This window comes from Aethalodelphis obliquidens, unplaced genomic scaffold (genome assembly GCF_003676395.1).
Source record: "Aethalodelphis obliquidens isolate GAN/ISIS:26980383/991018 unplaced genomic scaffold, ASM367639v1 scaffold112, whole genome shotgun sequence".
Classification (NCBI taxonomy): domain Eukaryota; kingdom Metazoa; phylum Chordata; class Mammalia; order Artiodactyla; family Delphinidae; genus Aethalodelphis; species Aethalodelphis obliquidens.
The window spans coordinates 1,942,107-1,956,874 of NW_020838056.1; the positions used below are offsets into that span (position 1 = coordinate 1,942,107).

At 43.2% G+C, this 14,768-nt stretch overlaps 1 protein-coding gene and 2 non-coding genes across 4 annotated transcripts; all 3 read right to left on the bottom strand.

The window, feature by feature from the left end:
- Positions 1-169: 169 nt before the first annotated feature.
- Positions 170-13,328, bottom strand: RPSA (ribosomal protein SA). 2 transcript variants are annotated; one of them, XM_027097170.1, is made up of 7 exons: positions 13,219-13,327; positions 10,848-11,013; positions 9,820-9,938; positions 2,661-2,906; positions 1,737-1,865; positions 1,454-1,619; positions 170-327 (listed from the first exon to the last, which is right to left on the bottom strand). In XM_027097170.1, the coding sequence occupies exons 2-7, from the start codon at positions 10,978-10,980 to the stop codon at positions 233-235; spliced, it is 888 nt and encodes a 295-aa protein (XP_026952971.1). In that variant the 5' UTR covers positions 10,981-11,013; positions 13,219-13,327; the 3' UTR covers positions 170-232. The 2 variants fall into 2 exon arrangements, with proteins under 2 accessions (XP_026952971.1, XP_026952972.1); XM_027097171.1 differs by having other exon boundaries at positions 213-324; positions 13,219-13,328.
- LOC113615108 (small nucleolar RNA SNORA62/SNORA6 family) lies at positions 2,451-2,600 on the bottom strand. Its single transcript, XR_003430913.1, has one exon. It is a non-coding gene; the product is annotated as a small nucleolar RNA SNORA62/SNORA6 family (small nucleolar RNA).
- Positions 10,006-10,156, bottom strand: LOC113615107 (small nucleolar RNA SNORA62/SNORA6 family). The gene has a single exon (XR_003430911.1). It is a non-coding gene; the product is annotated as a small nucleolar RNA SNORA62/SNORA6 family (small nucleolar RNA).
- Positions 13,329-14,768: the final 1,440 nt, after the last annotated feature.

Sequence of the window (14,768 nt, forward strand, 5' to 3'; positions counted from 1 at the left end):
ACAAAGGACAATGTGATACATTGCTCTGCATCACAGCTCCAAGATTATCCCCTACTAAGGACACTTGGGCCCAGAAACATCATCTCTTGCCCAGAGCCACACACTAGGAACGGGCTGAGCAAGGCTTTCATCCCAGGCCTGTCCCATGAACTGAAATAAATGGACACAATTTTTAGAAACTGTTTATTTTCCATCAACCTATTTCCATTTTAAGAGTTTGTGGAAGAACAGTTTAAGACCACTCAGTGGTTGTTCCTACCCACTCCGTGGCCTGAGCAGTGGGAGCTGCAGACCAGTCTTCAGTGGCAGGCTGAGCACTCCAATCTTCTGTTGAGAAAATACCAAAAAAAAGAAAGCCATCAGCCCCATTCCCATAGTATTTTTGTCACCCCCACCACCAGCAACAATCTGCCTTGCATTCCAACAGATAACACATTTCAAAGGACAAAGACAAAAGACAGAACATTTCAAAAGCACCTGAATTCAACCTGTCAGGTTATTAGCACAGCTATGGCACACCGAGACAAAACCCTTTAATGCTAGTATGTGTATATATATAGTGTATGTATATGTGTATATACGTATAATGTACACATACATACACTAAGTGCCCTACATACGAACCTTCAAGTTATGAACTCTCGAAGAGAAAGTGCATTCGCATGTCCAATCACATAAGTTAATTCACATGTCTGTGTACACTGCCATGTGCCTGCATCCTCTACAAGTGGTTTTACTTTTGTGTACTGTACTGTATACAGCACACACAGTTACAGTATCTTTACTTCAAGCCCAGGATGTCCGGAAGCTTACTTCAAGCCCAGGATGTCTGGAAGCAAGTGTAAAAGCAGTGGTGATGTAGCTGGTACATACAGTACTACCGAGACATCACTGACTCGTTTTTTCAAGGAGACAGAACTGAATCCAGCAGGGAACCAGACCTGTGCCATCAAGGTCAGGCGTGAGTGAAATTACCCTCCACCTCCGATAGTTGATGACCTTTCAGCTCTACCATCTCCCTCCCACCTCCTCGCCCTCCTCCAGTCAGTAACACTTCTTGCCTATTCACCCGATACCAATCCCTGTACGCCAGCTGTTGCACTGTACTATAAAATGTTTTTATTTTTTGTTTTTTATGTGTTATGTTGTGTGAAGTGTTATAAACCTATTACAGTATAGTACTATATAGCCCATTGTTAGTTGGGTACCTAGGCTGTGTTGGACTTACGAATGTGCTCTCAGAATGGAACTCGTTTGTATGTACAGGATTTACTGTATACGTATATATAAAGTGTGCGTATATATGTATATATATATGCATGTATGTGTGTGTGTGTATATATATATATATAGTGTGTGTACACACACACACACACACACACACATGTATGTTACACTGGAAACACAGAAGTTCTAAACCACCAGCCTGATGCCCTTGGATCTTGACACGTACCAGTGGGGAACTGCTGAATAGGCACAGAGGGCACCTGCACACCTTCGGACCAGTCCGCCACCTCAGGCTGAGCAGCAGTGAACTCAGGAGCTGGAGCAGTCCATTCACCCTGAAATTCCTCCTTGGTCACAGCCTTCTCAGCTGCCGCCTGCTCTTCCTTTTCAATCTGGTTTAGAAAAAAATTTTTTCGTTTATAGGGACTGACAGACTTTACTGCCAAGCAGCACAGACTAAAGTGTCCAATTTGTTCATGTTACCACAAGCCTTTGTGGAGGAAGCTCACCTCTTCAGGATCTCTGTAGAAGTAGAGATCAGGCATGACCTCCCACGGGTGTTCACGGGAGATGGTGCCACGCATGCGCAGAACTTCCCGGGCAAGCATCCACCACATCAGACCCACTGAGTGCGCTCCCTGCAAGAGTGCCAGGTTATTATAAAGTGATACTCGGCGAACCCCAAACAGCAAGCACCTCCCATTCCACCTAACAGCTGGGTCCCTTGGTACCGTGTGAACAGACATGTATTAGTTTAGAAGTGTCTATAGTATAGCAGAAACTAACACAACATTGTAAGGCAACTACACTCCAATAAAAATAAGACTTTACTTATTTAACAAGATTATTCCATAACTCTGGTTCTCAACCTTGACTGCCACATTCTGGAATGAATCATGGGGATTAATCAAGAGTCCACTCTAGACAACAAAATGAATTAACCTGGGGTCAGTGCCTGAACACTGGTAGTAGGAAAAAAAAAAAAACCTTTGCCTGATTCTTTTGTGTAACCAGTGACAAACCAGACTAATTTGAACCATATGCAACCCACCTTTTTAGGATCTTACATCAGGATACATCAAGTTAGTCTGAAAACAGAAAGGCCAAGTAATGCCTGAGAGGTCCAGGAGTAAGAAATAATGGAGAAAAGCAGAAGAAAACACAGGCCATTTTTGAAATGTTTTTTCATCTCTCCTTAAAGCTTTCATGTATTAAAATCATACATTTGTTGCAAGTATTACTATCAAACTCCACTCATTGGGCCAGAGACCCTTGTGACGTTAGCGAAAAACTTGCCCCTCATGTAGCACACTACCTACACTTGTGAGTTCATCGGCCAGTGGCCTCAACTCCAAGCTCTAACAATGTGCAGAGGAATGTCTGTCTCTAGAGCACTTATTCTCCAGCTCTAGTTTAGATCATAAAATTGTTACCTTGTTGTTGCATGGGATGGCAATGTCCACATACCGCAGAGGAGAGTCTGTGTTACACAGAGCAATGGTAGGCAGGTTAACGTAAGAGGCCTCTGTGAGAGGCTGGTGGTCAGCCCTGGGATCAGTAACCACCAGAAGTCTTGGCTCCCGGAAGGCTGCCTGGATCTGGTTAGTGAAGGTTCCAGGAGTGAAGCGGCCAGCAATAGGAGTGGCTCCAGTGGCAGCAGCAAACTTCAGCACAGCTCGCTAGAAGAATCAATATTAAGAGTTAACAGTGCTCCAGAGATGGTGCCATCTTGCAGAATTGCAGGAGTTCTGCAATTATAAATGGGTCAACACCAAGTTCTGTAATCACATGAAGCAGCCTATCTAGCCAGAACCTCCCGAAATCCCTTACTCAAAAATGAAACCATCAAATTAAACGTTCAAAACATCCAGTAATTCTTCTATATCCTTCACTTATTACATGAAAAATACTCACAAAATTAGAGCCAAAAAACATGCCAAGCACGGCCCACCCCTAGGCCCTCTGCTGGGGATGCTCTTCCCTCAGGTATCTGAGGCTCACCACTTCCTCACTTCTGCAGGTTCCAGAGCCAACCAGCCTGGTTCAAGTACCAAGCAGGTCACTTACGAGTAACTGGGGCAAGTTACTCACGTGTCTCCAAGTTCCTCATAGAATTGTAAAAATTACACCACACAGAACAGTGCCCGGCATCCAGTGAGCACTTCTGTACCGGTCAGATTTTGTCACAGCCAACCTATACAGAGCAGGAGTTCACCCACCTTTCTTATCCTCTAACTCTACAGAAAGCTTATTTCCTTCACCCCTTCAAAAACAGACTGCTTTTCTGCTATATTCCAAGCACTCAGCAAGCACTGCCTGGACCAATCTAGATACTCAGTAAATTTTCGCTGAGGGAAGCACCGAGTGGTCACTAAGTTCATTCTACAGCAGTAATTAAAACTGTCAGCCATACATCAAACCACAGAGGTCATCATAAGCCAGCCTCTGGGGAATAACGCCGTTAACATACATCTACAGGGGGTTCCAATCAGGATAGTGGAGTAGAATGACATGGAACTCACCTCCTCCCACAACTATGTCAAAAATACATCTACAAATGGAACAACTGTCACAGAACACCTACTGAACACTAGCAGAAGACTTCAAACACCTGAAAGGGTAAGAAAGATCTCCACATAACTGGGCTGGACAAAAGGAAAAAAAAGAGGAAGCAGGATGGGACCTGTGCCCCAGGAGGGAGGTGAAGAAGAGGAAAGGCTCCCAACACCCTGGGAAGCCCCCTCAACGGTGGGGAGATCAGCTGGGACAGAAAGGGAGCTCCTAAGGCTCAGAGGAGAGCACAACAACTGGCTTGTGGTAGGCATAAGAGAGAGACCTGCACGCCCCAGCCTGAGATGCGTGTCCGTTAGTACAGGTGGGGGCTGGGTGCTGGTTTAGAGGACAGACCCAGAGAGATGACTGGTGTTGGCTGTACAGAGATAGCCTGAAGGGGCTGGAGAGTGGCACAGCCACCACCAGGAGTGTTTGTGGAAAAAGGCCGGGCCCACCACAGAAGGGAAGCGCCACTGTTAAGTGGCATGCGAAAAGAAGTGGGGTCACCAGTGCAGCCTCTTGCAACTGGGACGGGTCTTGCCTAAGCAGCTCTGGGCTTTGTGGGCACGGGCACACGGGGGCTGGGCCAGGGTCTGAGCTGCCTCCTACAGGGGATCCGGGTGTGCGACTACTGCTGTCCTGGCACCTGACTTCAGTGGATCTGCGTGGGTGGCCTTGTGAAAACAACACCTGAGGGACACCACGGCTGACTACCAGCATTCCCTGGGTTATGATGGGGCCGAGGGCAGTGCCAACAGCACAATGGGTGACAGGTGGCACCACAGAGCACACTCGCCAGTGAACAGCTCCAGCAGAGAAAGACGCAGTGGCTCCTCTCCCAGTGGAAACGCTCCAATCCAGTCTACCTTACGCCGCAGCTCAGCTCTGGGGGCTTCTACTCTATAACAACAACTAGGGAGCACACCCTGCCTCTGACAGGGTAGTGACAACCACAGAGTAAACAACATCCAGTGCAGGCTCTACTCACCACACCAGTCACACCTCCTGTCAAGGGGATGATGGCCACCATACACTAAGAGGCAGCAGGCACCCACAGTAAAAACAGCCCACACCAAAAATGTTAAACCCAAAGAGGCTATACAGTGACATAACCACATAAAAATAGCCCTCTAAGGGACCTCCCTGGTAGCACGGTGGTTAAGAATCCACCTTCCAATGCAGGGGACATGGGTTCAATCCCTGCTGAGGAAACTAGATCGATCCCACATGCATGCCATAACTAAGAGTTTGCATGCCACAACCAAGACCAAGACCAACCAAAATAAAATAAGTTAAAAAAAAAAAAGCCCTCCAACACCACAGTAGATAACTTTCTCAACTCATAGAGCAAGAGAAATATAAGTAAAATGCAGAGACAGAGGAACCACTCCCAATTAAAAGATCAAGAGAATTCCCCTGAAAGAACAAACTACGAAAAAGGCCTGAGTCTAACAGACATCGAGTTAAAAAAGGAAATAATGAAACTGAACAAACTGAGAAAGACTATCAACAGAAATGCAGATTACTGTGAAAAGGAACTAGAAATTATTAAGGAAGAACCAAGAAAAATCAGAAAATTCATTTGCAGGGACAAAAGCTGAACTAAAGGCAATGAATAGCAGAATGAATAATGCAGAAGAACATTATGTGTAAGACAGTGATCTATCTTCGGAAGAAAGTGATTTGGAAGATAGAATGGAAATCACCCAATCAGAACAGCAGACAGAAAGCCAAATGAAAAATGAAAGCAATATAAGGGACCTATGGGATAATATAAAGCATTCCAACCTACACATAACAGGGATCCTAGAAGGAGAAGAGAAAGGGGATTGAAAATCTATTTGAAGAAATTATGGCTGAACACTTCCCAAACCTAAAGAAGGAAACTGATATCCAGGTACAAGAAGCACAGAGCATCCCAAACAAGATAAACCAAAACAGACCTATACCCAGACATAATTAAAATGCCCCCCCAAAGGATTCTAAAGACTGCAAGAGAAAAATAAAGAGTTAATTACAAGGGAACCCCCATAGGGCTTTCAGCTCATTGTAGGCCATAAGGGAGTGGCAACATATATTCGAAGTCCTGAAAGGGAAAAATCTGCAACTCTACCCAGCAAGATTATCATTTGGAATAGGAGAATTTCCTCAGACAAGCAAAAACTTAAAAGAATACAGCAATACTAAACCTACCCTAAAGTAAATACTGAGAGATCTTCACTAAATAGAAAAGAAGAATCTATAGGAAAGGGGGAAAAAAAAAAAATCACAGTTGGAAAGTAAATCACTTAAATAAGCCAGTAAACAGATTTTAAAAAGAAATAAAAAAATTTCTCTTAAAGCGATGATAACCACTTAAAGCAAAAGGATAAACATGAAGATGTAAAAGAGGACATCAAAATCACAAAATGTGGGGGATGAAAGAAAATGTAATTTTTTCTTCTACAAAGTGAGCCTGTATGACTACCAGTCTAAGTCAAGTTGATATGGGAAGGGGTTAACGTATTTGAAAAACAGGGTAACCACAAATCAAAAACACAATAGATTCACAAAAACCAAGAAAACAAAAGCACAATACAAAAGGAAATCATCAAACCACAAAAGGAAAAACAAAAAGAGACAAATAAGACATATAAAGTCAACAGGAAAACAGTGTTTAAAATACCAATAAAATTACCTTAAATGTCAATGGACTAAATGTTCCATCAAAAGACAGAACAGCGGATTAAAAAAAAAAAAGGGCCTACAATATGCTGTCTACAAGAGACACACTTTAGGGCAAATGATACACGTAGACTGCAAGTGAGGAGATGGAAAAAGATATTGCATGCAAACGGAAATGACAACAAAGTGCGGGTCGCAATACTCATCAGACAAAACAGACTAAAAAAAAAAGGCTACATAGAAAGATAAAGCAAATGACATATGGTAAAAGGATCAATAAAAGGAGAGGACACTATACTCATCAACAGGTACCCAAATACATAAAACAAATACAGACATAAAGGGAGAAACTGACAGGAATACACTAATAATAGGAGACTTTAACACCACACTCATATCAATGGACATATCTGGGAGAGAGAAAATCAATAAGGCAACAGAGATCCTAAATGATACAACAGACTTAAGACATTAGAGCCGAAAAAGCAGAATATACATTCTTTTCAAGTGCACACGGGACATCCTGAGATTGACCACATACTAGAGCACAAAATAAGCCTCAACAAATTTAAGAGCATAGACATTATTCCAAGCATCTTTTCTGACCACAACTGCATGAAACTAGAATCAACCATCGAAAAAGAAACAAGAAAACAACAACTGCATGGGAGACTAAACAACATGCTACTAAGAAACCAGTGGGTCAACAATGGAATCCAAGAAATTAAAAAATACCTTGAGACAGGGGCTTCCCTGGTGGCGCAGTGGTTGAGAGTCCGCCTGCTGATGCAGGGGACGCGGGTTCGTGCCCCGGTCCGGGAAGATCCCACGGGAAGATCCCACATGCCGCAGAGCGGCTGGGCCCATGAGCCATGGCCACTGAGCCTGCGCATCTGGAGCCTGTGCTCCGCAACGAGAGGCCACAACAGTGAGGCCCACAAAAAAAAAAAAAAAAAAAAAAAAAACCTTGAGGCAAATGACAATGAAAACACAAAATCTATGGGATACAGCAAAAGCACTTCTTAGAGATTAAATTCACAGCGATACAGGCCTTTAAGAAACCAGAAAAATCTCAAGTCAGCAGAAGTAAGTAGATAGATCAGAGAGGAGGGACTCTCTCTGCTGGTGCAGTGGTTAAGACACGCACTCCCAGTGCAGGGGGCCAGTTTGATCCCTGGTCAGGGAACTAGATCCTACATGCATGCCACAACTAAGGAGCCCGTGAGTCGCAATTAAGCTCATGTGCCACAAGTAAGGAGCTGGTGAGCCACAACTAAGACCCAGCATGACCAAATAAATAAATATTTTAAAAAAAAAAGATCAGAGAGGAAATAAAATAGAGATTAAAATAAAACCAAGATCTGGTTCTTTAAAAGGGTAAACAAAATCGACAAACCTCTGGCCAGGATCACGAAGAAGAGAGAAGACCCAAATAAAATAAGAAATGAAAGAGGAGAAACCACAACTGATACCATTACAAACAATTATATGCCAACAAAAAAACATTATGAACAATTATATGCCAACAAACTCGACAAACTAGAAGAAACGGACATCTTTCTAGAAACATAAAGCCCACTGAAACTAAATCAAGAAACAGACAACTTGAACAGCCTGATTACTAGAGATGAAACAGAATCTGTAATTAAAAAGCTCCCTTCAAACAAAAGTCCAGGACCAGATGGCTTCATAGGCGAATTCTACCAAATATACAAAGAACTGGGAGAAAATATTTGCAAATGAGGTGACCAACAAGGGCTTAATTTCCAAAATATACCAAGAGCTCATACATTTCAATAACAAAAAAACGAACAACTGAACTGGGCAGAAGACCTAAACAGACATTTCTCCAAAGAACTACAGATGGCCAATAGGCACATGAAAAGATGCTCAACATTGCTAATTATTAGAGAAATTCAAATCACTACTACAATGAGGTAACACCTCACACTGGTCAGAATGGCCATCATGAAAGTCTACAAATAAAAAATGCTGGAGTGGATAAGGAAAAAAGAATACCCTCTAATCCTGTTAGTGGAAACGTAATCTGGTGCAGCCAGTATGGAAAACAGTATGGAGGTTCCTCAAAAAACTAGAGTTGCCGTATGACCCAGCAGTTCCACTCCTGTGCATATACCCAGACAAAACAGTAATTTGAACATTCAGGCACCCTAATGTTCACAGGAGCACTATTTACAATAGCCAAAACATGTAAACAACTGAAATGTCCATAGACAGATGAATGGATAAAGATATGGCGTGTATCAACAGCGGAATACTACTCAGCCATTAAAAAGAATGAAATAATGCCATTTGTAGCAACATGGATGGACCAAGAGATTATCACACTAAGTAAAATAGAAAGACAAATATCGTATGACTTCACTTATACGTGGAATTTAAAATACAACACAAATGAACATATCCATGAAAGAGAAAAATAGAACAGACTTGTAGTTGCCAAGGGGGATAAGGGATGGGGGAGGGAAGGACTGGGAGTCTGGGATTAGCAGATGCAAACTATGCTATATAGGATGGATAAACAAGGCCTTACTGTATAGCACAGGGAACTATATTCAATATCCTGTGATAAACCATAATGGAAAAGAATATGAAAAAGAATATATGTATATGTAACTGAGTCACTTTGCTGTACAGCATAAATTAACACAACACTGTAAATCAAATACTATACAATAAAAATTTTTTTAAAATGAAATAAAAAAAAAGAGCATCTTACTATCAATACATTAATTTAAAAACTGTCAAAATCCAAGTCAAATTTTTTTAAATTAGAAACAGGGTGAATGAAATCCTTTTAAGAGCTTTAATGCTTTTATAAAGCATGTTTTTAAAAAACCCGTTTTCTCAGCAGAAAAAGGAAATAACTATCAAGATAGAAACGGGACAAAAAAGACTAAAGTTTTACCTTACTTGCCATTAAAAAATACTAAGCTATTTTTTATTCATTTAAGCTGGCAAAGATTACTCTTGCTTATGAGACAAAGACTGGGGGTACCCTACCCTCAGAAGACCTTCCTGAAATATTCTGAAGTTGACATTCAATTTTTTTTAACCCAGTATTTCATCATTTTAAATATAAAAAGCTCACTGCAGAAAAATGTGGTGAGCCACTTTAATAGGGTCATTCCTCGATATTTAGTGGCACAAGAAAACACGAACCGTGACATACTGTCAGATGCAAAGTGATAAATATACTGAAATGGTTGAATTTTGGCAATTCCTCTGACTCAGGGCAATTTCAAATGATTTCCGAACAGTGAAATTACGGGTTATTTTTTTCTTATGCTTTTCTATATATCCCCAAACATCTTTAGGTTTTTTAACAAAAACCAAGCATATTGTTCCACAAACCTGGCCAGTATTCCTGGAGGATATGACACTGACATCAGCTGGGTTTTCAATGGCAACAATGGCACGAGCTGCCAACAGAAGCTTCTCCCAGGTTCTCTTCAGATTTATGATGTAGATGCCTAGACACAAGGTTTTGTTAACACCTAGCCAAGCTTTAAAAGTTAACATTCTTCTAAAAAGCTGAATGCATGTGGCAGCGAGTACTATCAAACTCCAGTCATAGAGGCAAGCTCTACTGGTGTTAGCGAAAATCCTGCCATTAATATAGCACACTTCCGACACTCAGAAGTTCATTGGCCAAGACTGGCCTCCACTCTGAGCTTTAATAGTGTGCAGCCTTGATTCAGTAGGCAAAGTGCACCTTCTCCCTACTCTTCCCGTGTACTAACCCGCCCTCAGGCCCCCCATGCAGAAACCAACAAGCTCTTACCTACTTCTGGCCTCTTACCACTCTTTTCCTCTTATCTTCTGCCTTGATGTCAGATTCATCCCCAACTCCTTTAAACCCTGCCACTCACACACAATTCCTTCAGTGGTTCTCAGCTGAAGAACTTAATGCCTTCCATATTCTCATCACAACCTACATTCCCTTTTCTGATACATTCAAGCAAGCCAAATTCCCATCTGTGGCTTTTTCTCAGAATTCAGCTTTACAAACCTCTATCAGTAGCCACAAAATATAAGGCACCATGGGAGATAAGTTATTAGGAACTAAGCTGACGAACTTCCTCTTTATGTTTACATCATGCTTCTTCATGGCCCAACCCAGGTCACATAACCTAGCAATAGCCACTCTTCCACTGGAGTCCAGAAACCCTTCCTTCCAAAAACCACCAGAGCACTTTTACTCAGTTTTAAAGCTTCTTACCCATCTAAAGATCTAGTTTCATCTGTTACTTGGTGAGAGCCCGCCAAGGCTGATATTTTAGAAATCACTTCACTCAGCACTACCTATCAGAACAAAAGCATCAAAACTTGTCCTTACAGCTGGGATGACCAAGAAAAAGAACCCTAAAGCAATGACTGACCATCACTTTTCCTTTTGTAGATGTACTGTTCCATTTGGAAGTCAAGGTTGGTGCCACCTAAGTGGGTTCCTGCTGCAAGGAATTTGAGGACATCCTCCTCCTTCATTTGCAGGACATCAAGGGCTCCGGACATTGTTAATGTTTCCCTTTAAGTTACGACGGGAATCTGAAAAACAATAGTTAACAAAAGTCCTTTACACTCCAGTGACAAGTGGGATGAGGTAACGGGTGCATTCTAACTCCTCTTGAGAGTCAAATGACTCAATGTTTAAATCTAACCATCTTGACAGATGAACGGATAAAGATGTACATATATACAATGGAATACAACTCAGCCATAAAAAAGAATGAATGCCATGTGTAGCAACATGGATCCAACTAGAGATTATCATAGTAAGTAAATCAGAAAGACAAATACCATATATCACTTACATGTGGAATCTAAAATGACACAAATGAACCAATCTATGAAACAGAAACAGGACAGAACAGCCTTGGTGGTTGTCACGGGGGAGGGGTGGAGTGGGAGGCTGGGATTAGCAGATATAAACTTTTATATACAGAATGAATAAACATGGTCCTCTTCTATAGCACAGACACCTATATTCAACACCCTATGGTAAACCATAATGGAAAAGAATGTTAAAGACGAATGTATACATATGTATAACCTAATTACTTTGCTGTATAGCAGAAATTAACACATTGTAAATCAACTATACTTCAATAAAAAATATCGATAATAATAAAATCTAAAATAATCTAATCTAAAATAATAAAATCTAGATTGAAATAATCTAACCACAGACCACACCTCCTAGTGTCAGGCATTGGGCTTAGTCTAGTGGGATGAGACACATCAACACCTTGTAAAATATGCCACACCTTGTAAAACTGCTGGAAATCCTGCTAAAGAGTATTATGGAGATGGACAAAACACCCAGATAATGAAACTAAACGAAAATAGTGAACTGAGACTTAATACTTCTCAAGGTACGCAGGACTTAGACGTGGAACAGCAGCCATGTTCTAGACTATTCTAAAGCTGAGCAAAGGTGAAGTTTATTTTCAAGCCGACTGAAGCTGGGAGCTTTGGCATTACTTCTCCCTGCGAGTACAACTAGTTTTCCTCAAAATCAGTCAGGAAAGACAGGGCTGAACCCAAGAACAGCCTCCTCAAACAGACATTAGGCAAAAAGCAAAGCCACCTCCTTGTTTTACACTTAATGAGACCATGAAGCATGGAGGAATGGCGTCAACAAGAACGTAAATTAGACTTTTGATTAAACTCTGTGACACCTTAAAAGGGAACTCTGACCATAAAACCCAGAGAGCTTGGCCGAGCACACAAGCTGCAGGTGACTGCTGTACCACCTCACACGCCTGGCGCTCGTATAGCAAGGGAAAATGGCTCTTAGAGCGCAGGTGCGGTGGCTTCTGGAGGCGGACGGGGAAGAGCAAAAACTGATGTAACGAGGTGGAATCAAAATCCCACTCCGATTCTCCCAACAATGAGTATTCCGCCCCTAAACAAAGAAATATACGCCCATTCAAGGAATTAAAGTGAAATAAAAGGCGTGGGGGGTGGGGGTCAGAAAAACCCCTCGGTGCGCTCCTCACTCGTGAGGACGCCCGCATTCTTCTCCGAGTGCGTACTTTCGCTTCTGCCCATTAATAAATTGCTTCTTTGTTTCTCTCTACACCTCAGTCTCTGTGTCTTTCTTTTTTTAACAATTAAAAAAATGTTTTTTCCTTTAACACCGCGAGGCATGCGGGATCTTAAGTTCCCCGACCTGGTATCGAACCCGGGGCCCCTGCAGTGTAACAGCTGAGTCTTAACCACTGGACCGCCGGGGAAGTCCCTGTATGTGCCTTTCTTTGCGTCCCCTGTCCGAAATCTTTCGGACAAGCAGAATAAGAACCTGGACCTTTAATTTAGCCTGTCCGGCACCAAAAAACCTCGCGAAGAACCTTAACTCTTGAACGGAATACCACGAACGGGGAAAACAGACCAACCCAACCAGCTGAAAAAAACTGGAGCCTAGGTCTCTGGGTTTACCGCCGAGTGTCGGTACCCGAAGCGACCGTAGCGCGCTGCGTAGACCGGTCTCTCTGCACCCCTAGTCACCGGCACCCCAACTCGGGCCCTCAGCGGCTGGAGCGCGACCTCCGCCGGCTCCCAGGGCCTTGTGGGAACGCGCGGGCCCGAGCCCGGCCACGTGCAGGACGCCAAATCCGAGGGAGAGCGCGCCGAGCCGAAAACAGACGCGCTCCGCCTGCGGGGTTCCACCCTGGTGCTCGCACCACTCGTCGCGGCAGGAAGCTCGTCTTGGTGGCCCTGGGGTACGCCCGGACGCCACATGCTACTCACCGAGGACAAAGCCGCATGGACCCTTATCTGGCGCGGAAAGAACGCGCGGGCGGAAATGACGTCCTTATATAGTCCGCCTCCAGCCAATGACAACGAAAGGCGAGCGGAAGCGCTAACAAGGCGGGAGTTGTGGGGGCGGGTCTTCCTCCGGAAGGCGGGCTGCGGCGCTGGCGCGGACGCTTTCGAACGGCGGAAAGGGGCGGGCCGGTTGGAACACGCAGTTTGCGACCAGGGACGCGGGCCGGAAGTCAGCCAGGCAGTCAGCCAGCCCTCCCCCGTATGGATTCGACTTCTCGCCCAGCCTTTTGTACCTATGAACTTGAGCGGGTCCTTCACCTAAGGTGCAGTTTCCTTACATGGGAAGGGGTGTTGAACACAAGCCTGTATTGGATAAATAAAAGCTGGAGAAATTATTTTGCATTTTTGGAGGACAAGTTAGAAGTGTGTAATTAAGATTTTCAAAAAGTTATCTTAGGGCTTCCCTGGTGGCGCAGTGGTTGAGAATCCGCCTGCCAATGCAGGGTGCACGGGTTCGAGCCCTGGTCTGGGAAGATCTCACATGCCGCGGAGCAACTAAGCCCATGCACCACAACTACTGAGCCTGTGCTCTAGAGCCCGTGAGTCACAACTACTGAGCCCGCGTGCCACAACTACTGAAGCCCACGTGCCTAGAGCCCGTGCTCTGCAACGAGAGAAGACACTGCAGTGAGAAGCCCGGTCACTGCAACGAAGAGTAGCCCCCGCTCGCTGCAACTAGAGAAAGCTCATGCGCAGCAACGAAAAACCCAACACAGCCAAAAACAAAAATTATCTTACAGGAAGTTTCCCGGAAAAAAAAAATAAAATGAAGACTGCACAGGTGGTTTGCATGAGAATTTCTTTCTCATAGGAGAAAAATTGCAATATCCATTACTAGTTAATATTTATTCCGCCCAATACTATGCAGCCGTTAAAAAATAATTAAAATACAAAAAGGAGTTGCAGGATGAGGGCGATTATTTTTAAAAATTGAAGCCCTAGGCATTAAATGATTGTAAACAAATAACCAATAGCCAGATTATTAGTTATACAGTAGGTTTCAAGCCTGGCTGCGCTTAGAATCACTTGGAGAGCTTTTAAACATATGCCCAACTCCAAACCACAAGAATCTAGATAATTTTAATGTGCAGCCAGGGTGAGAACTACGGATATACAAGTAGAGAAACTGGGTAGGTTTTTGGCCTCATTTTTTTAGTGTTTCTTGAAATTTTCTATGAGGAACACAGGTTTTTAAACTGAAAACAAACCCCACTGCATTTAAATAAAGAGCTGACATACAAGGAAAGGAGTAAATTTAGTCATGGCTTTAAGCATCCTTAGAAACTGCTGAAAATATCTGTAGACATTTTGGCTCGCAAAAAAAAAAAAAAAAAAGGAAGACTTAAAAGGAATGGCTGGCTTTTAGGGACAGTGCTCTATCACTGCAGGACTTCTCTGGAGGGCATTCTGGGGGGGCGCTCCCAAACTATCTCAGCAGCTCCCTCCCCTGTGCACCATAGAATCTCCAGAAT